At 35.0% G+C, this 21,656-nt stretch overlaps 1 protein-coding gene across 1 annotated transcript in view; it reads right to left on the bottom strand.

Moving 5' to 3' along the window:
- Positions 1-6,658: 6,658 nt before the first annotated feature.
- LOC131036836 (DNA-directed RNA polymerases II, IV and V subunit 11) overlaps positions 6,659-21,656 on the bottom strand; it is a 51,147-nt gene continuing 36,149 nt past the window's right edge. The window contains exon 5 of the mRNA XM_057968828.2: positions 6,659-6,979. Coding sequence (XP_057824811.1) covers positions 6,947-6,979 — 33 coding nt within the window. The 3' untranslated portion in view covers positions 6,659-6,946. The remainder of the gene's footprint in view (positions 6,980-21,656) is intronic.

Here is a 21,656-nt window from a genome sequence, read left to right on the forward strand (position 1 = left end):
CACCCCCCACAAACATGCCATACTTGATGGTTGGGTGGAAGTGTGGCAAGATGGAAACTTGGGGTGGGTGGCTTGGATCCCCCCACTGGGATACAACTCTTCACCGGATTCTGAAATCTTATATACCTAGTTCTTTAATGTTTTTTGGTTGCAAATATGTATATCTAATGTAATCATCTTCTTATAGTGGAGGTGCTCATTAACTATATATTTTTGTGCATGCACCTTCCCTTGGTGCCTTGATACTGTTGAACTCAGATTTTCCTGATGCTATGTAATGTTTATATGATATCTAATCCAAATATTATCCTTAATGTTTTAACTATGATCAATTATCAATATTATCCTCAATGAAAAACTACATAAACTCCTTACTCACAAAAAAAAAACATAAAAAATATTATAAACAAATTTAATATTCAAATTAACTCATTATATATATATTTTTAAAAAACATATATAGCCCTCATTTTTTCATCCTTGAAAGAAAAAAACTAAATTATTCATTAAATTCAAATATTACTTTACATAATATATTATATACTAATTATTATATGAAAGAGTCCCATAATTTACCCCAGTGCAATTATATTTGTTAAAAATATTTCCAATTTCGCTTTTAAAATGTCTAAAAACAATCAAGTTAAATTTCCATTATGTTTTCAGCAGGTACGACTCTTGTCTGACGAAACGGAAAGGGTATTTGGAGGCAGACCCACATAGGATAGCACACACTAAATCACATACTAAATCAATGCTTAATGTGTGTTATTTAAGGGTGGCCCCTTCTGACTAGAAGTGGCCCTACCCTTCATGAGGATACAAACAAGCGAATTGGTCAAGGCTTGCCATCTAAGTCTAGTCTGGTATCCTACATAGTAGCAGTCAAGCATACAACTATAAACAACCTTCTAACTATGCATGACCATTTGACAAGACTATGCAATTGAACATAGTGAATTGACTGGATTCAGGTAGACCTTTGTGTCACTTTGGCCAAAAACTCATACAATATCACTTATCAAAAGTGCAATCAAATGTTCACACACCCTTACTCGACTTGGGTACGATCAGATGTCCTACTATTTCAACTCATAGACTCAAAATAACAAGGTTTGCCATTGAACCTCTAGTCATGTGTAAATCCATTCTCTAACTTTGGCATCTACCTCTAGTTCCCATGACAAAAGATAAACAATTATTTCAAGGGTAAGAACCTCAACTCAAAACATCACAACTTGAAATCTAAAAATGGAAGTGCAAACAATCATCCTTCACATAATTGTGACTTGGTGAGTTGCCATACACCTTGACAGGATAAGAGACTTTCTATTAAACCCAACATCTCCTACACTCTTGTCTGAATAATGACTTACCATAGCTTAGTTCTAGTTTTTTAAGTCTCATAAGACTCATTCCAAGTTCAAAATATTTAGAAACCTCAATGGTTTACAAATATTAGCTCTTTGTTAAGAATGGTTCTTGAATAAGGCACCATTACTCGTTATCCTCTTTGTTAATAATTCAAATCATTATATCATAAACACGTGAAATGCACCTAAAGCAACTCCATAGCTTCCATACCATCGAATGTATGCATAATTGTACAATCCCCTTGCACCCTTATACCTACATACGACTTTATGAAAGTTATCTATTCATGTGCTCAATGCACAACATAATTGAGAAATACTCTTCTTCCACTAGTTGAGTAGTAAATAAAATTTAAGTTATTATGTTGTTCCTAATAGAATATGTTTATAGAAAGATACGTCTAACCATCTTTAAGATTAAGGGGAGTTCATAACCTTAAGCAAGCATGCACATTATTTGCAAATGCAAGTATGTGCATAATATAATACTCAATAACAACTTCTGAGAATAGAATAATCTTTAATCTCCTTTCAAAATAAAGATAATACTCATAAACTCATGAATTGGCAGATCTCACTACCATTCCTTAACGTTTGCAAAAGTATTCAAGCTAGTATTCAAAATTAAAACTTTAAATAATAAAGCAGTTCGTTACATTCTACTTTCATATGTCCGAGTATGAAAGATTCTTTTGTAATTCTAACTACTATTGAATTCAAAAAAATATAACTAGGTAGAAAGAGATCGGATGGCTTAAATTACACACACTAAGCTTTGAATTCTAAACTTCAAAATGTTAAACACTCAGAATTGACTTACATTCTCTAAGCTTAATATATTACTTAATGTGTAGTTTAAAACTGACTAAAAGAAACATGCCTAAAAAAATATGTGCTCTTGTTCTTTCAGTCTCTTATTGACCCTTTTGCACCCACGAAGCATTCAATTGCAAACGCAAGACTTCATTGTTTCATAGAATTCATTCGTAATCTCATCGAGATTTACTATATGTAGATTGAAATGTACTGAAGAAACAGTTTAAAGAGTTTATAATCTCTTTCCACGTAACGTATATTGCGGCTACAATAATACTCATACGTTGAATCACATTCACTTTATTCACTGCTCCTAATATTTCATTTCAAATATAAATATAAGGTGCGATGGAAATAATGTTATATTGCTCAAAGCCATAGTGCTCAGTTTTAAATTGATAAGCAACCATAAGCTTAACAAAAACCTGTCGATATCGACCTTATTCAAAATACATACAAATGCAAATATATGCAAATATATGAATTCGATACAGGGTCTCCTCAAGCTGTCTAAATCGGTTTAATATTGACATTAAAACACAACATCAAAAAGCTCATAGGTTTGGCTATATAAAGCCACTTGGAATTTAATTCTAAGGTACAATATATTTGCATAGATATGTCTTCATTGTCATTAAAATATATATATATATATATATATGTATGTATGTATATTAAATTTACATATACGTACACATATATGCAGTATACATAATTATACACCCACATATATATGTATCGATAAAGTAATTAAAATAATATCAATAACATGTGTGTGTGTGCGCGCGCACGCAAGCAACGATCTAGACATGGGTTAAATCCAACCAATAATTAATTTTATGTTGACAACTAAGATCAACATAGATTCAACGGACACATATCTAACAAGATGCAAGGTGATCAATCAAAGACTTGACCAAAACAATAATTGTATGAACCTCTGTGTGTGTGTGTGTGACAAAACCCTGATGGCATTGCTTGCCTGTTCTCGTGTAGTTAGCCCATTACATCTAATTGTCATCAAATACATCGAAACAAAACATTAATCATATATCATTGAATATTAATGATAAGCATTTAATACGCATGCTCAATTTAAATCATCCATCTAATGTAAACCAAATTCACATGTAAATTTACCATATAATATCATGTAAGTAAAAAGTGCTCTCAATATCATAAAGAGGTATGTAACAATTTGCAAGAGCACAAGTTTTGCAAAATTGCACATAGATCATGATATGCCTCATTTTACTCTTGTAAAACCATTCAAGTTGATGTTTGCTTTCACCTACCTACATAATAATGTTGGTGTCCTATTGGGACCCTCACCTTCCATTTGCACATATTACATACAAAATGGTTTCTCTACATGTGAAACACTTATAAACCTTATCTTAAATAAACTAAATTAAGTAGTCATCCAATGATTGCATAGTCATCATTATGATTGCATGACCATTGTAGCAAAAAATTGATCTTTAATATAATTTACAAATATTCTATTCATATGAGCATCTATATGAGACTAATACAAGCTCTTGCAAGCACCTAATAGGAACCAATACAAGTTTCATACAAGCACACACACTAGAAATCACCTATAGAATCCCAAGGGTCACTACTTAGAAACCCACTTTTTTAAGAAACTACATCCACATTACAAACAAACTATTGCAAACCAAGTGTCACCACTTTGAAATCAACATTAGATGCCCCTCTAAAGAGTTGATCTTTGCTTTCTATAATGAGAACTCAATGCTTTAAAAAATTAAGCTCAACCCCTTAGACCACCATGGCAATTTTAAAATTGCCTATTTAATTAAATTAAAATTTCTCAATGATCTATCATATTGAAAGCAAAATATCAAGGTCCAAGAGGAATGGTTCCCCCCACCTTGCTCCTTTGTTTGCATTTCTACTTCACCTAACAAACTCTAAATCCTTCATTTTTCTCCAAGCATGTCTCTTTAGGCCAATCCCGAGAATTAGAAAATTTGTGTTGTTGGCCATTTATTGGTACTCAACCTTAATCTTATTGTCTATCACTTTGATAAGGACAATATTTGTTCAAATTAGTTTGCATCCCCTTGTGAGCATCCCAAGATACATATGTGAAGACGACATACTAAAGACTTTACATTGAGGAGTCAAATGATATTACAACTACATTGATTTGTCATCTTATGCTTGATGGGGCAGTATTTAGTTTATTCATTTATATTAGTGGACTTAATGATAGGTTAGCATTAAAATAGTTGAATTATTAAGTTATTTTTATTGCTAACTTTCAATAGCTTATACAAATCTCTAGCATAGTTGTAAGTGTATTTTGGGAAACTCAAGTATAACTTTCTGTTATTACTTGCAAAATTTGTCATAATCCCTACATCACTGTTTAGGAGTGCTTGTTTCAACATCTACACCGCTACCTTAGGCTTGACTTGTATATATTTACTTCTCTTTCATCTCTACTTAATAGTTAAGTAGAGGCCTAGGTGTCACTCTCACATAATGATTCTAACCCCTAAATACCCTAAAAACATCATTTCTTCCCTTCTCTAATTTTTTTTCTTATTTTGTCAATTCTCCAAGTCACTTTCAACAAATTTGATTAAGTTTCATTGTTCTTCCTCTTCTCTAGTTGCTTTATACATTGTAGTTTGGATAGATTAGGTGTCTAGTTTCATTCCAATCAGAATTCATTATTCTTCCCAAGTTAATTTCTTGTCTCAATCTCACTATCTATCTAGCTAGAAATCATTTTCCTATAATTTGGTTTTGTTCACATTTTCCTTTCAAGGTTTCCTATGATTTCCGACCATAACAAAAAGGGCAAGTTTAGCTTTTTAGCTTCTTTAGAAATGTTTTGCATGGGAACCAAATTATTCGATGCTCTAGTAATAGGATGGATAGGTTCAGGAACAAATTCTACATCTTTCTCCTTTATTTTCTGAAATTAGCATATTATTCCAAAAGGAAGTAAGAGATTGCCTTGATTTCATTCATGATTTTAGTAATATGCCTCCACTCAAATTCTAGTTTGGAGATATAATTTATTTATCTGCCTATACATCTTTTAGGTAAGATAATTTTTAGTGTTGTGATCTCCCATTTTGGGTCGTTTAATTCTAGAATTATATTTCCAAAAGAATTCCTCACATTTTTAAATATCACCAAGCTGATTAGCAACATATTTCTCCTTCAATGAGCCCAAAGACATCATTGCATAGAGGTGTTTTTGAGTATCCATCATCCTATTTAAGTTGAAATGTTGCAATCTCCCTATTTGGGCCATTTGAATAGATTTCTACTTCCAAAAGATTTCCTCATATTTGAAATATCAAGTTGATTAGCAGCATATCTGTGCTCCTTCAATTAATCGAAGACATCATTGACCTAGAGGTGTTTTTCAGTATCTGTCATCCATCATCCCATTTTGCTTTGAAATAGGTTCTTGAAATCTGAAAGATTCCACTCATTCAAATGCTGTTTCAAAGCCTTCAGCTTTCTAGTAAATGTGTACATCTTCATCCAAAAATGAGTGATGTTCATTCCAAAATTGAATGATGTCCTTTCCAAGATATGCATATTTAAGGGAGGTTTAACAGGACCACAAGAACTCAAGTATAAGAAAATTGGAAAACAAGTGGCCAAGTAGATCTTCTTTTTGAAGGCAATAAATTATTTAATTGTATTATTTTCCTCTAAAACTGAAAAGGAAGACATTTTTTAAGGGGAACCCTAGTTTCTCAAAAAAACAGGACCTTTCATAAAGGATCCATCTGCTACTTTCAACCCCGCCAAAAACCTCTCCAGTACAGTAGTAGTATGGGTAAGAGTACCTCTTTTCCCCAGCGAATAATGGCAAGAATCCTCCTTAGAAAAACTTGGCAGCTTAGAACAGCTTTTCCCAGATAGAGTTGTCCTAGACATGAGTGGAATAGAATGGGAACAGCCACTTGAATATGAAAATTTCCCTTTCAGATTTAGTCTGTGCCACTAATAAGAACATTTTGAAAGTATATACCCCTCAGAAAAATTAAAGGGGTGGCCTGGAGAACATTCAAAGCAAACCCGAGGCAACAACAGCAAATCAAAGCCTATTCATGACACATTTATGATTTACATGAACGAAATTTGACTGAAAATTCATTTACTTGGGGTGGATTTAAAACAAATGCATTTGGCATTCTTTGTCTGTAATGACTCGAAGCTTCAAGGATAATAAACATTTTTTCTTATTAAAGAAGAGCTCATATAAAGAAACTATGAAATTGAGAACAATATATTAAGGGTAGAATCTTAACACCCATTTATAGACATCCAAAACAGTGTTAATATGAGAAATAGGAATTACCACATCATTTATTCACCAATGTGCCGCAACAAACTCACTCCCAAAAGAAGCAGAGTTCCATAAGACCAAAAATTAAACTTAAATTTAAAGATGCTCAAGAGAGGAAACATAACACAATAACTCCAGAATTTTATTAGCAGCAATGCAAATTGAATTGCATGCACTTGATATCTAATCTCACAATTCACATAATTAAATTTGCAACTGGCCATACATTCCAGAAATTACACACACAGCTTTTACAAAAGATGCAGAAGTCTATTATAATGTATTATATTGCTCCAAAATATAGGTCACGATACACCTGCACCTTGTATCCATTCTTAAGCAGAATAAGGAACCACATGCAATGTTCAATGGGGTTCTTCCCTCACTTATCTTTCCTAATGGTAGTCCATCAATATTGACTTTTAAAGCGTTCTAATTCAGCCTGCAAGTGACTTATTATTCAATTAATTATGAACATGAGAAATGCCATATTCCTAACATTGTAAAAAGCATTTAAGGTTAGGAAAGGTATCAAATATTTAGGTCACAATCACAATTTATAAGAATTGTTATCCAACACCAATGAAACTGCTTCACAACACAGAAACAAGTATGGGCATTTCTAAGAAGACAAAAAACACCAATCCAGAAACTCTACATAATGATGCTAAAATAAAAAGAACAGAAATCAAAATGTACAAATAAAGTTTAAACACACCCCCACACAAAGTCATCTCACAAGAGGACTATGTTGATCCTGACTGCAGAAGAAATGTGCCAGAAAGTTTGAGAACTGTATTGTTGTCAATGACTTACAAAAAATGCCAGCATTCTTGCCCACCAATTAAAAAAAAAAAATTAGAGAAGCTTTGTCCTGTTCTAAAAGATACAGAATAGGATTTAGGATTTAGGAGGCACAATAGCTTTACCATGTAGGATAATTAATCCTACAAGTAAAAGACAAATAAAAATGGAAAGTGAAAATGTTAGACCTCTAAGCCTTTGAGTAAGATACATTTTTAATAACATCTACATGGTAAGCCATGATAGATTAATCCTCGGCCAATCCCAATTTCATTTGTCTCTGAGCACCTTACACCTAAAATACCTCCAACCTCAGATAGTGTGTTTTCTAATAATTCTTATGTACCATCCAAACAAATTATCCTGATGATTCTAGAACCTGAAGTTCAGGTGCAATGGACATACTCATAATTTATTATGCGTGCCTAAAGAAGACACATTCTCAGGTTGCTTGGGAAAATTATGCTAGCTTTCACTGTTACCTCGGATGGCAGGCTCTCCAAATTTATCTCCATCACTACAATAAATGAATGAGCTGTGGAGCACAGATCAATGGTACAGAAAACATAAAATTTATCTTGAATAAACTTGCACACAAAAAAAGTTTCAATTTTTAAAAACCTTTTGGGTACAAGAAAAGTGGTTGTGGCAGTTTTCATGATGAAATTGCCCGATACATTTATTGTTGTTGTTTCCGAAGTAGTCCATGTCTCTTTTTAAATTCAGATTTCACACGGTTCTCAATAATTTACTTGGGTAATTTGTGATAGACTCATCCTTGGCTAACTTGCAATGTCCACACTTCTCTTGGAGTATCCCATGCCTCTTCAAACCTAAGGAAAGCGTGTAATTTTTTAAATTCATGTGTGCTGGTTGAACATTAGTTTAAACTTTATATCAACAAAGTTTCAGTAGAGATTTTTTTATCTAATTTTAGTGTTTTTTATTTCTGAAATAGTCTGCCTCTCTTCAAACTAAACATTCAGAATTCAAAAATTCTGACCTTAGATTCTAAGATTCATGCTTCAGTTTTCATTAATTAAGGTTTCACTTTTCTGGATTTTTGTTCTGGTTTTACATTTATGGATTTCAGCTGTAGATTTTTTTGGTTATTTGTTATCAGAACCATTTTGTTACCGCCCAAAGGGCTAACAGTTAATCCCTATCATTTGTGAGTCACCAAATATAAAGGTCAGTGAATCACCAAGAGCTGACAGCCAGTATGATTGACCAAAGGATCAATCCATTCCCTAGATAAAACATCCAAAATGAATCACCACATATGTCAAAACTAGACTACAGAAGAATAGCTAATAACAAAAATATCCAACAATTGTGTTATGTTGGTGCATATTTATCATAAGTCGGTGTGGACCAGAATCCCCATTTGATTTTTTCCTTTACAGTCACTGGTGTAGACTCTATAGAGAACATAAAGGAGACTACTTTCGTGAGGGCTGAAATCCTACTTCCTGATTGCCTTCCAACATGGTCCGAATCAAGTAATACTAATTCAATACATATTAGTTCATATGATGTGTGTTTCTATGTGCTAATGGATATATTTGATGTTTGATCATGCTAGTGTGAATCAGCTATAGATCCTGCCAAACAATGGATCCAATAACATTGTTTATGAGTTTTCTGATCATTGGCAAGAACAAGAAGCATTGGTCAGATGTGATGAATACATAAAATGATAGCATACAGGAAGAGAATCACAAAGCATCTCAGCATTCCACATACTTTACAATCAGAAGGGGAGTAAAAAGTTTCTATTATTCAACATACAACACCAAGATTGAAGAGATGTGATGAATTAATAAAATGATAACATAAAAGAAGAGAATCACAAATCACCTCAGCATTCCACATATTTTACAACTAGGAGAGGAGTAAAGAGTTTTTGCTGTTCAACATCCAGCACCCAGATCGAGGACCAATTTAAGCCACAAGAAAAGCATTAGCTTGATGGTTACAATGTCCTACTATGAAGAGATTTTGAGGAAGATAAGAACAAGAAGACACAGATCTTAACTAAAGACTTGCTGCAAAGAGTTTGGGTAATTTTACTCGCAAGGCAAGTGTTAAAAGTTAAAAAAGCTGATAGATTTACAAGTGTTTTAACCTTCCATAGATCCTTCAACCATCCTAAACAGCTACAATAAGGGTGACAAGGAAGAATGGTCTTGGGGGGGACCACACTTCACCAATAATTGTACTGCAAGAATTTCATAAGTAAAAACTTCAGACATTCTAAACTACTGCGATGAAAATTGAACTGAGTTTTATTTGTTATGGATTGTATTAAAGTTGCTGACAAAATTTACGATTTATACCAAGAAAAGAAACATTTGTGAAGAGTATACAATGTGAAACTCAAAAGCTAGTTAAAATTAGGAAACCAAGCCCACTTGTTTCTTGAAGAGATGGTTCTTAGAGAGACTCTTCACAAATAGAATTTGTGGTGACAGGCTACAGAAATTACCATGGAGATGAAATACCAAAAGTTAAAGTTAACTACGAATAATAGTGGTCCATTAAGTGTCAAATGTTCCTGTGCGATGGTGAGTGGAAGAGTGAGCAGGAAGGCAAACAGAAAGGCAGGTAAACTCAACAGAGAAAATGGCACATCCACGGGCAGTTTAGATGGAGCAGGTGGCAGTGATGGAAGGGAAGCAGATGATGTGGAGAACTTTTTGCAGGCTGGGAAACTTGCTCTTAAACTTGCCATAGTTGATAGTGAGGTTGTGCTGCATGAGGAGCGGTTGGTTTTTGTCAATTGTAAGAATGCTGCTAACCTCTTTCACAGCTACAGAGACTTCTGCAAGTCTCAGATTGCTTAAGTTATTGGAAAGTCGATCCTTGGTGCTTATTTCTGCTCAACTGGCTGAGGCTTCAAAGCTCAATTCCGAAGATGTTGGTTTTGTTGGGAATTAGTGCTCACATAAGTTAGGAATTATAAATTATGTGAGTATTTAAATTAATGTTATGAATATTAAGTTGTTGAAAAACAACTTAATATTATTATTAGTTACATTGTTGGGTAGTTTATTTGAGTTGTTAAAACAACTCAATTATATTAGGGAGTCATTGTTAGGACGGTTCCTATAATATAGGATCTACAAATCCTATATATATGTAATGTGTATTGAAAGAAAAGTGAGGAAGCACGTATTATTTCTATGTAAAAAAATTTGTAGCTTCTGTTTGATTGAGCTCAAATGTGCTTACATGGTATCAGAGCAAAATCAATTTTGTGGCTATTCCTTAGCGATATGAGTTGATCTTTTATCATTAGAGTGGCGCATCTATAGAAAGCTTAGCGGAGCAATAGCCATGTTGTGCAGGCCTTGGTTTCTTTGAATGGGTCAACTCATGGTCTTTTCAGCTAGGCAGATTTAATTTGGGCATTGTTTTCGGCTTCCTGAGCATGCAACGTGGATTTAGTCACACATAGTGATTTGGGTGCATCGCTGTGATCAACGTTTGAAGTTTTGGCAGATCATTTGGCCTCCTTTCATGGGTTTTGACCATTATTTTCAAACAGCCAGTGAACTTTTTGTAAACCAATTCTTATTGGCAACAATGGCAACACAATTCTGCCTGCATGCTTTCGCCAGTAGCTCTTGAGCATTTTTGTCTTCGTTGAGCATCTCTCACCTTTGAGCCAAGCCTGGATTCTTTGGTTATTATCACACTATATTCATCAGCTGAGGGCAGATTGGCTTTCATTTTTTGTTTGATCTTTGTTTGATTTTTAGAAAGTGGAAGTGATCTGCTCGATGTCCTTTGTCAGCCTATGTAGCTTTGGCAGTCTGTTGACAGCGATATATTTTTCATCACTGGAACGGGCGGGTTCATTATTTGTCTTTATCCATTGAATCGGGTTTCTTGATCAATTGGAGGGTGCGTTTCTTGACTGGGTCGTGTAAACTGTCGACTCAATGTAGAGGATGATTTTTCTTGTTTGCTCGATTGCTCTTTACATTGGGCAGAGGTTCATTGCCATATATATTGATTGAGATATATTGTCATTGGTACTTTGAATATGTTGTGATAGGATATCAAGTAATATTATTTATTAGTTTTACTATAGTAGATTATTTCTATAGTTGATTATTATATATTGTTCATCAAAAAAAATTGTGTCAATTGGAGTGCATGATCGGTGGTACCGACATTCGCATGGCTTGTAAAAGAGAAGTTCACATCAGGGGGGGAATTCTAAAATTAAGCTCCAAAGCCAAATTTTCTAAGTAGAAAGTCTACTAGAGGTTGGAGGCAATGGAGGAAGGAGGACAATCAGCATCCTCTCGTCAATCACCAACTACGGGGCCGCGCATCAAGCATGGTGAAATTTTTTCAGTTGTGTATTTGCTTCCAGTTACAAATGGTGTGATGTGTGCTTCAGATTTTTGGTTTTCTACTTTACGAAGTGTGTTGGATGCTGGAAGGGCAATTGTATAGGAAAGCAGCTAACGTCCATGATCCTCTGACTACGGAGATCCTCTGACTGCCATACTTCATCAGAAGATGATCGACTAGTGAATACGTTCACTACCAATTATGATCATGTGCAGCAAGATCCAGACATTGGTATGCAGTTTTATGTGATTTGTTCATGTTTTAGTGTTCATGGTTGTGTGAATAAATGAAAATTTCACATTGTGGTGGGGGGATAATTTAACCAATGTTCCATTCCCATTTTGTGCCAAAATGACTAAAGTCAAGGACAGCTTCCAATGGCAGTGGCGGTTGTCTATGCTATTTGAGATTGAGTAGCAGCAATCGATAACAGTGACTACAATTAAGAACATTGTGTTCTTATGGAATGTAATGTGAAACCTTTTCTAGTGTGGGTTTTTCAAGTTTGTGATATGTATGTTGATTCCTATATAACTTCCCTAATGTACAAGCATAGTGGCGAACAAAAGCACCAGAGTCAGTCAGTTCATGGAGCTTGAAAGGGTTTGTGGGAGGATCCAAAAAACCACACAAGGTGGGCAGTTGATGGGAGGTGCCTTTCGTTTTTTAATCAAGATGTAATGTCCCCTATTTAACACTATCAATTCCCAAGAGCAACATCTATGTTACTACCTTTTATCACTATTAATTGAGCATAACTAACTAATTCTTTGTAATATAACTTATGATGCCATTAAAACCATGCCTAAACCCAAACCAATCTGACCCCATTCCCAGAAGAGGGCTTGGCTGCCTAGGACGCTTGACACTACCTCCTTAATGTAACCTAGATTACCGGGACTCAGTCCATTCACCCTTGGGGCCTGCAGCATAGATTTCAGGAGGAGTCCTTTCACCCTTGGGGCTTTCTATTGAAGTGATTTTACTCTGCCCTTCCCTAGCAGCACCCATCTCCCTTGGGGAATAGAAGGATTAGAATAGATTTATGACCTAGGACAAAGTTATGGCAATATCACTTTGTACTGTGGATGTATATTATGACTGTCGTACATATTGCAATCTATATTAATATTACTATTAAATTCTGCATAAGAACATTATCAGGCTTCATATATTAAACATATATATTAAGCACATCCCCATGCATACCAACAAGAACAAGGATGTTACTGCCTGTAACTTAGTAACGGTTCTGATCTGATCTGATCGATGGTGATGTCACTAGATGCTTTTGATTCCGTTCCTTTATATCTCTCATTGTGAGGGAGAGATCACACCTCTTCATCATGTATGCCCTTTGGCAAGAGAGACACCCTTTCACCATTAGCACCCTTTGAAAGAGTGCAACTCTTCATTATTTCTGCCCTTTGAAAAAGGAGACAACCTTTCACAATCAGATCTGCACTTCTTATTTAAATCAAATCTGCACTTCTAATTCCCAATTTATCCCCCTTCAAATGAGTTCTCCTCTCTTTTATACCTCATATTTGGGGGAGTCACAACTTACCATTTCATGCCTTTTGACCATTCATTAACTTTAATCAAATTTTAATTATATTCTTTTATATTCAAATTTAATTTTTATTTTTATTCTTTTGTATTTTAATTTTATTATTATTATTCATTATTAAATTATATTTCAATGTGGGGACACTACACAAGATCATGAGCCGCAAGAGTTGGGCTTACTACAGATGAAGGGCGTGAGTTCTACCATGTTCACACTAAGGGGGGGAATGTTGGGAATTAGTGTTCACATAAGCGTTAGGAATTATAAATTATGTGAGTATTTAAATTAATGTTATGAAAATTAAGTTGTTGAAAAACAACTTAATATTATTATTAGTTACATTGTTGGGTAGTTTGTTTGAGTTGTTGAAACAACTCAATTATATTAGGGAGTCATTTTTAGGACAGTTCCTATAATATAGGATCTACAGATCCTATATATATGTAACGTGTATTGAAAGAAAGATGAGGAAGCACGTATTATTTCTATGTAAAAAAAATTGTAGCTTCTGTTTGATTGATCTCAAATGTGCTTATATTTGTTATTTCTGAATCCCCCCTTGAGCCAAGCAAGGATGGAAAGAAGCTTTATGATTCTTGTTGTAAACTGTTGCAACACACACAAGTTTCTTTAAACTCAGTGTAACCTTTTGTTTTTTAGTCATTTTGCCTTCCAAACTCTTGCAGTGTCTGTTTGTCCCAAGATTTTAAATGTTTTCAATTAAATAACTAAAATTAAATAATAGATATTTTATCAGGTTTAATTTTTATTTTCATACTTTGCCAGTTTTTTATTTATCGGATTACAATTACACTAGGGATTCCCAAATCCTCTCTGTCTCTTTAAACCCTCTTTCTGAATAGCTCAAACTCAAAGTTAGAATACCTCTGGATTAATTTCAACTTCGCATCTGAATTCCTCTCATAAAACCTTGGATGATTCTGAGCCCATTTTACCTCTAAGAAGCCCACAGACTGGAAATTTTATAAACCAGATTATAATTGGATGTGCATCTGATTTCCCTCTGGAGGAAAGATACATGTTACAAATGTCCCTGATGAACACTTTGAGGTCAAATGCTTAAGGAGTGTGAGATGTCAATATGTGTCCCACTGCAAATAAAATCAAAACTTTTCTTGGAGCCTACCAGATTAAGACATTTGTTTTCCTCAAAGCTCCCAAGATGTTGACAAATGTTACAAACAGAGAAAACCTAAGCCCCAATCTAAACTTGAATGTAAAGTATTATAAACCCAGATTTGTTTTCCCTTCACATCTAATCTCACCCATCACCACAAAAGACATCTTCTGCAGAACATTTTTTGGTGTGAAAATGTCAACGTATGTCCCTTTTCAAAGCTGTCCTGTCGCTTACATCAATCTTTCTTGGACTTAACCACATTAATCTAAACTTGAATGTAAACTACAATAAACCTAGATAAGTTTTCCCTTCACATTTAATCTCACCCATCACCACGAAAGACATCTTCAGCAGAACATTTTTTGGTGTGAAAATGTCAACGTGTGTCCCTTTTCAAAGCTGTCCTGTCGCTTGCATTAATCTTTCTTGGACTTAACCACATGAATCTAAACTTAATGTAAACTATTATAAACCCAGATTTGTTTTCCCTTCACATCTAATCTCACCCATCACCACAAAAGACATCTTCCGCAGAACATTTTTTGGTGTTAAAATGTCAACATGTGTCCCTTTTCAAAGCTGTCCTGTCACTTACATCAATCTTTCTAGGACTTAACCACATGATGCCACGAGGAAACCCCAAACAAAAACCCTTGCCATTTTTGGACCCAAAATTGATTCAAATCACATTCAATCAATTTTTGCATCCGATTTCCTTTGGAGCTCCCAAAGTAAATTTTATGATTGACTAATTAGCCTCCTAATTAACTAAAATTTAACCCAGTCTTTTCGATCCAAAACTTTCTCAACCCTGTAAACTTAATGATAACCCAGGCAAACCTATGACCATAAATATTAACCCAGAGATCAACTGGTGCCCTGGCAATGATAGAGAAACCAAAAACCAGTGCATTAACGACAACCGCCATCCTGTTGGCACCCCCATGTATCCAAATGTCCAAAAATGATTGAATTGAAGGAATTTCGAGAAGAAAAACAAAAAATTGGGATTTTAGAACAGCTTACAGAAGAATCTACCTGATTTTTCCTTGGATTATTCTTACAAATAGATTTCTGAACACCAAGAACTTGTAATCAGGTAAACTACAAAAGAAATAATTTATGAATTCCCATGTTTGTTAGTTGTCAAATATTCTTGAAAATTAAACCTGGCAGCTTGGAATTTCAGTTAGTGACTGATGCCCAAATCAAAATTGTTTCTTTGTGCAAGTTCTTGAAACGTATCTACTCAGGATCATCTTCCAGATCAAATATAATTGCAATCCAATTGAATTAACCTAGGGTTATGGAACAAATGTACTTATATACATGGGAGTTACTAATTATTCACTGCTGGTCATGAAGATTTGCATTGAAATCAAGAAGCAGATTATCTTGAGGGCCATGAATTCAATCAATCATATCATTTGGGACACATTATCACCACTAGCACCATAGGAATATGATTTTAAAGTACTGATTATTGCCAAAGGCAATTAATTGTATTGTAAACCGAGAAAAAAACTTAGTAATAACAAACTCAATTAGAAAACTACTTGCATTTGTAAACAAGAGATTCTATTATTATCCGATTGGTTGGAATCTTTCCATATGCTTGGTAGTTAAGCTAGTCTGGGCTCCTTTTTGTTTTCCAATCCAGCTTTTGTAAATCTATGAACATAATTATTGAAATTTGTATGAGAATTATCACATGAGCAATCAGTATCATAAGCCTTTATCTTTATCTCTCACCTAAACCTTTCACCCTGTTTTATTTTCTCTCTTCAATTAGAGGAGTAGATTAGATTTTATTTCTTGTTCTCCTACCCTGCAACGTTGGGTATATGTCTAGAGGATAAAACAAAGCATGGATTTTCTGAAACTCACTTTAACTGTATAACTAATTTACCATGTTTTCTAAGAAAGCAACCAACAAGCCCCTAGTAAGGAGACAAATCCACATACCATTGAGTCAACCAAGCATGCCTTAGCAAGCTTCTCAATCTTGGGAGGGTGATTTCCCTTTTCAAGAGGAACAGATAGTTCCTTATATCGGGAGAGTCAAAACACACATTAACAAGTCTCTTTTCCTTGGAGATATTTCAATCAAAATTTCCAATGATTCTCTTAATTCTAGGTTACCGGGTTCGGCCCCCTAGACCCCTGGTACTGGTCCGGTCCAGTCCTGGTCCAGTCCGCCTGTGGTCCAGACAGGGTCCGTGATTCACAAGCCTGGTTCGGACCAGGTCAAACCCAGGAGGACCCAGGTCGAACCAGGGGTCTGACAGCCCAAAAATGGTTTTTTTTGCAAAATTTAATTTTTTTTGAATTCCACCAAAAAAATTAAAATATAACCCTAAAAGTGAGTTTTAAAACATTAACTTGGCTCATTTCACACAAGCAACATGACTACAAGCAAGGGGAAACGAAGATGTCGGATATAGAGCCAGAGCATACTGATTTGGATGCTTTCACTTCTCAGCTCGTTGCATTTGATGACTCAGATAGCGAGCAAACTTAAAGTGCAGGTGCAAGTGTAAGTGGCATTGGCATTGGCATTGATTCATCTAATGTCAATGTCAGTGATGAGGTGGAGGAGAATGAGGATGATGAATTAGAGAATCCATTGGATGATCAAACTTTAAATTGTCGAAAGTTGAAACAATGATACTTGAATATTTTATCATTTTGATATTAAACTTGATGTATATGATGCTGTTATGGTATGATCATGATGCTATGATTACAAGTTTATGTTGGTTTTGTTTATATGATGCTATGTGACATGCTAATCTTTCTTAATTCATGCTTATAGGCTGCATATATATATATATATATATATATATATATCTGTCTCTGTGTGTGTGTGTGTACTAACGAACCCAAACTCCTTTTCAAAATTTTGCCATACCGGTGTACTGGTTCTTCGAACCCGAACCCGAACCAGCAACCTGGTTTTAATTTGGTTCTTCATGAAGATAGGCTCGAAATTTACCTGCGAGCAAGAAAGCAGATCTTTAGTTTGCAGGTTTCTGGGTAAAAGACCATCAGTTTAGAAGATTTACAGTTCGATGGAAATTAACTGAAATAATGTTGGTTGTCCAACTATAGCAAAGATATCTTGGGATATCTTTTTTGGTTGAATTTTAGTCTACGGATGATCAAGAATAGACCACGGAAACCTTTAGTCCAACTATAACAATGCTATCTGAGGATTTCTTTTGATAGAATGGGATTGAATGTATGCCCATGGAAACCTTTTTGACCCTGAGAAGGAAATGATCACCAAAATCCCTCTCTGAATCCAATTTTATAAAATCTTTTTCGGACTGAAATCCAGATTTGGTCAAGGTATTGGTGGGTACAACTGAAGACTTTATTAACTTTGACAATGAGAGAGTTGATTTTCAGCACAATTTTGTAAGGGTTGTGTCATTGCTGATATTCCTAAACCCCTAAATGACTCAATTGAAGTTTTTTCTGCACTTAGTTCTAAGATTCAATTTGTGAATTTTGAAGGTCTTCCATTCAGGTGCTTCCGGTGTAATTATTTGGAGCATGGGCTTTAGAGCTACAACTCTTAATAGTTTGCTGACTCTCCTAAGTTGCAGCCTCAACATTGGGTCAGAAAGGTAGCTTCTCCTAATGCAGATCCCATTTGGAAAATCACAACTGCTTTTTTGTTCAAAATCTTGGTTCTTCCCCTATTTGTGGCAAGGAGGAGGGTCTTCGGCTACATGGAAGGCTGGAGGAGTCTTTTGATTTCCAGAGCCTTAGCTCAACCTCCAAAGTCATCTTCACTGGTTGATGAAGAGAGTTTTCTTGAAGTTGAAGAGAGGCAGATTTTTAAAGACTCGCAAGTTTTGAAAGAAGCACTAAAGGAGGATGAGTTAGCTTACTCTGAGATATTAAAAATCTCTCAAACAGCTAGTCAAAAGAGCAAAGCTCACTGTGGAACTACAGCAAAGTGTATGGGAGGAAGTCAAAACTAAAAGTGGAAGATTGAGGTTGGAAGCTCAGTATTGAATTGGTGATGCTCCTCAATGGACTATGGAGGCTCTCTTGTCCCAAAAGGGGGAGGAGTTTTCTCTTCGTGTACCTTTGATTTCATTCAATTGTATGGTGAAGCTTGGCTGGATCTTTCATGAGATGGTTTATGAGGTATTACAAGATTTTTAGTTTTAGTTGAGGTTGTCTTCCCAGATTCTAATTGTAAAGGACCAAAGTTGATCAAGCATCTTTGGCAAGCAGTTTCAGCAGTCTTCTACAAATTTTGTAGTTCTTTAGTGTTGATAGATGTATCCTAGATTCCTTTTTATGGGCAAGGATCCCAATAGATTCCCTCACTTACCTATCAAAAGAATATCAGTCAAGTGTCAACCTATTAAAGGAAAAGTATGATAGCAGCTAGGGAGAGTGCCATGTCCACCCAAATTCCAATCAACAATGACAATGCTTGAACGTTACAAAGATATCATTAGCATTCGCTTGTAGATGCTGTGGTTATTGCGGTTCAACAAAGCATCCATGGTTTCAAACTACTTGGTCAACTCTGTTTAAGGCAAGTGAAAGTAATTCAAAAATGAGCTAGAGATATGAGGACAATCAAACTGATTAATAAAGAAAGACTTCAGCAAATCCTAAGACTCTAGATGTTAAGGATAAATTACAAAGTAGGTGATCTTGTTCAAACAAAATATAGAGCTGGTTGCCAGTGTGCGAATGTTGTAGAACTATTTGCAGGACTAAGCTTAATCCATATAGTGGCTAGTTCCACTAGCAAGTGTAAAAGTGTGATTTTTTGGAGGAGAATCCACTCGTCTCAAATAAACGTAAAAATTTACAAGGAATATGTCAAGTAATACTCTGCCTAAACCTGTTTTGCGCATAAAATAAACCCAATAATTCATGTTACACTTTTAAAGTTTCAACAAGTTCATTATTTCAAGAGCTAGTGAAAGAAGATGCAACCTTGCAAAACCAAGTACTGCATAGCAAAAAACTAGATATGCAGTTCAAATATTATTTAGTGCTACATGTAGTGGACTGCGCCAAACCACAGAAACTGAAAAGTCAAGATGATGAAATGATACACAACCTTTGGCTAAGGACAAGGAAAGGAGTAATTCCCCTCAAAATAGGCTCAGTCCCCCTGACTTGGATTTGTGGAAAGATAGAAGTATAGAAATAGAATGTTAATAGGAGGTGAGAGTACAGACTGAGTGATATAAATTATGCATTAAGGCTTGAGAATGCCACTTCACAATACAATTAGCCCCAAGCATTATTAAAATAACCACTACCCAGCTGTCAGATGAAAGAGATAATGAATATCATTTAATGTATCCTACTCCCACCAAGTAAAATAGAAAAAGCATAAATACTTTAATAAGGGAAGCAATTGTGACAAATAAAATTTCATTGCTTGTTTCAAAGATTGCATGCTTACTAATTAATAAATATAAATGGGACTTGGTGTACTGACCATAATAAGCCCTAATCCATATAAATTAGAAGGCTAACCAGTAGGACTGTATGACTAAAAGTTGTTTTATCAATGGATAGAATAACCATCAGTATTACTCATATTTGTGGTTAAATACCACAGAGAACCTACAAAATTCTTCCCAAGACAAAAAACAAGCCTACAATGCTTATAAAAGCCAAGTCAGGAGAGTACTGAGTTCAAAATTAGTGCAATAAAACAAAGAAAAGGACAACCACCCACAAATGATTGAACCATTTGTAATTAAGTGGACACGCAAAAAGAGAATGCTAAATTTACGACCCAAAAGCATGCCCTAGGCCCAAAAGAAGTTCTACTCAAGACAAAAAGCTAAGGTAGATGCAAAATCATATTGGCATTGAAATAAAAGTCATAGATGGCCCCTCATGATATCAAAATATAAATGTACAAGTTCTATAAGGATGGTCAGTGATGATGTCAAAGCGCATGCCTACAAATTTACAATAACAAGTATTACAAGGATGGTCACTTAACAATGCCAAAAACTGTTGGACATGTTGTCATCGATGCCAAAGTGTGTTTTGTTCAAGAAGGAAGATTGTTGGAAATATTGTCATTGATGTCAACGTGTATTTTGTTCAAGAAGGGAGATTGTTGGAAATGTGGTCATTGATGTCAGAGGGAGATTGTTGGAGATATTGTCATTGATGACAAAGGTTGTTGATGTCAAGTTTGGGAGATTGTTTGTTATATTGGCTTTAATTGGAGTTCGACTCATTGAATTTTATTATTTTGAAAGAGGTGTAATTGGAGGCTGACTCATGAAATTTTATTATTATGATTTAATAATAATAATGTTATTATTATGAGGCTATATAATGTTTCTTGACAGATTGGCAATTTAATTAAATAAGTAAATTAAAGATTCATAAAAGATTTCATAATAGATAATCGATTCAACCATATTACATACCAATCATTTTGCTGATCACAAATGGCTGCCTTTTCTAAATTCAATCTCAGGTCTCAGAATTCTTATCTGATCGATACCTTCCTCCAAGTGAGGACCTTCCTTATATAGGAGGGAAAATTTATATCTCTTACTAAAAACACCATCTTTCCAAATGAGGTTTCTCTTCTTAACTAACCACTGCCCCTCCATCTAATTGTCGCTCCTTGGGAATTGCTGCTGCTTATGATTTGTTTAAAGATAACTATCCTTATGCTTAAACAGATCGCTGATCATGTGAAGAGGTACTTTGTTTGATCATCCATTAATAGGGAGATCTTCAAATATGTTTTATTTTATTTATTTCTTTTATTTTTTCCTTACTTAAGGATGGATCATCGAAATGGTCTCATGGCAGGGGCATGATAGTCCACCCTTCCTGAGATTGCTTGTCCTTAAGCAATTTTAAATTTGGATGATCAAAGATTTTGGCTCCTTCCTAAGTGGCGTCTTCTATAGGTAGACCCTTCCATTTAACCAGATATTCAAGAATAGACTTATTCCTTAACTTGTTTTCTCGCATATCAAGAATGGCTTTGGGCTCTGAAATTAACTTGCCTTCGTCATCGAGCACGGGCAATTCTAAACATGGAGTAATATGCTGTCCCAGTACCTTCTTGAGATTGAACACATGGAAGACATTATGGACTCTGCTATTTGCCAGTAGTTCCAACTCGTAAGCAACCTCTCGTATTCTTCTTAGAATCTTGTATGGTCCATAGAATCTAGGTTTGAGTTTCTCAGCTCCACTTACTTTGAC

This window comes from Cryptomeria japonica, chromosome 3, assembly GCF_030272615.1.
Source record: "Cryptomeria japonica chromosome 3, Sugi_1.0, whole genome shotgun sequence".
Lineage (NCBI taxonomy): Eukaryota > Viridiplantae > Streptophyta > Pinopsida > Cupressales > Cupressaceae > Cryptomeria > Cryptomeria japonica.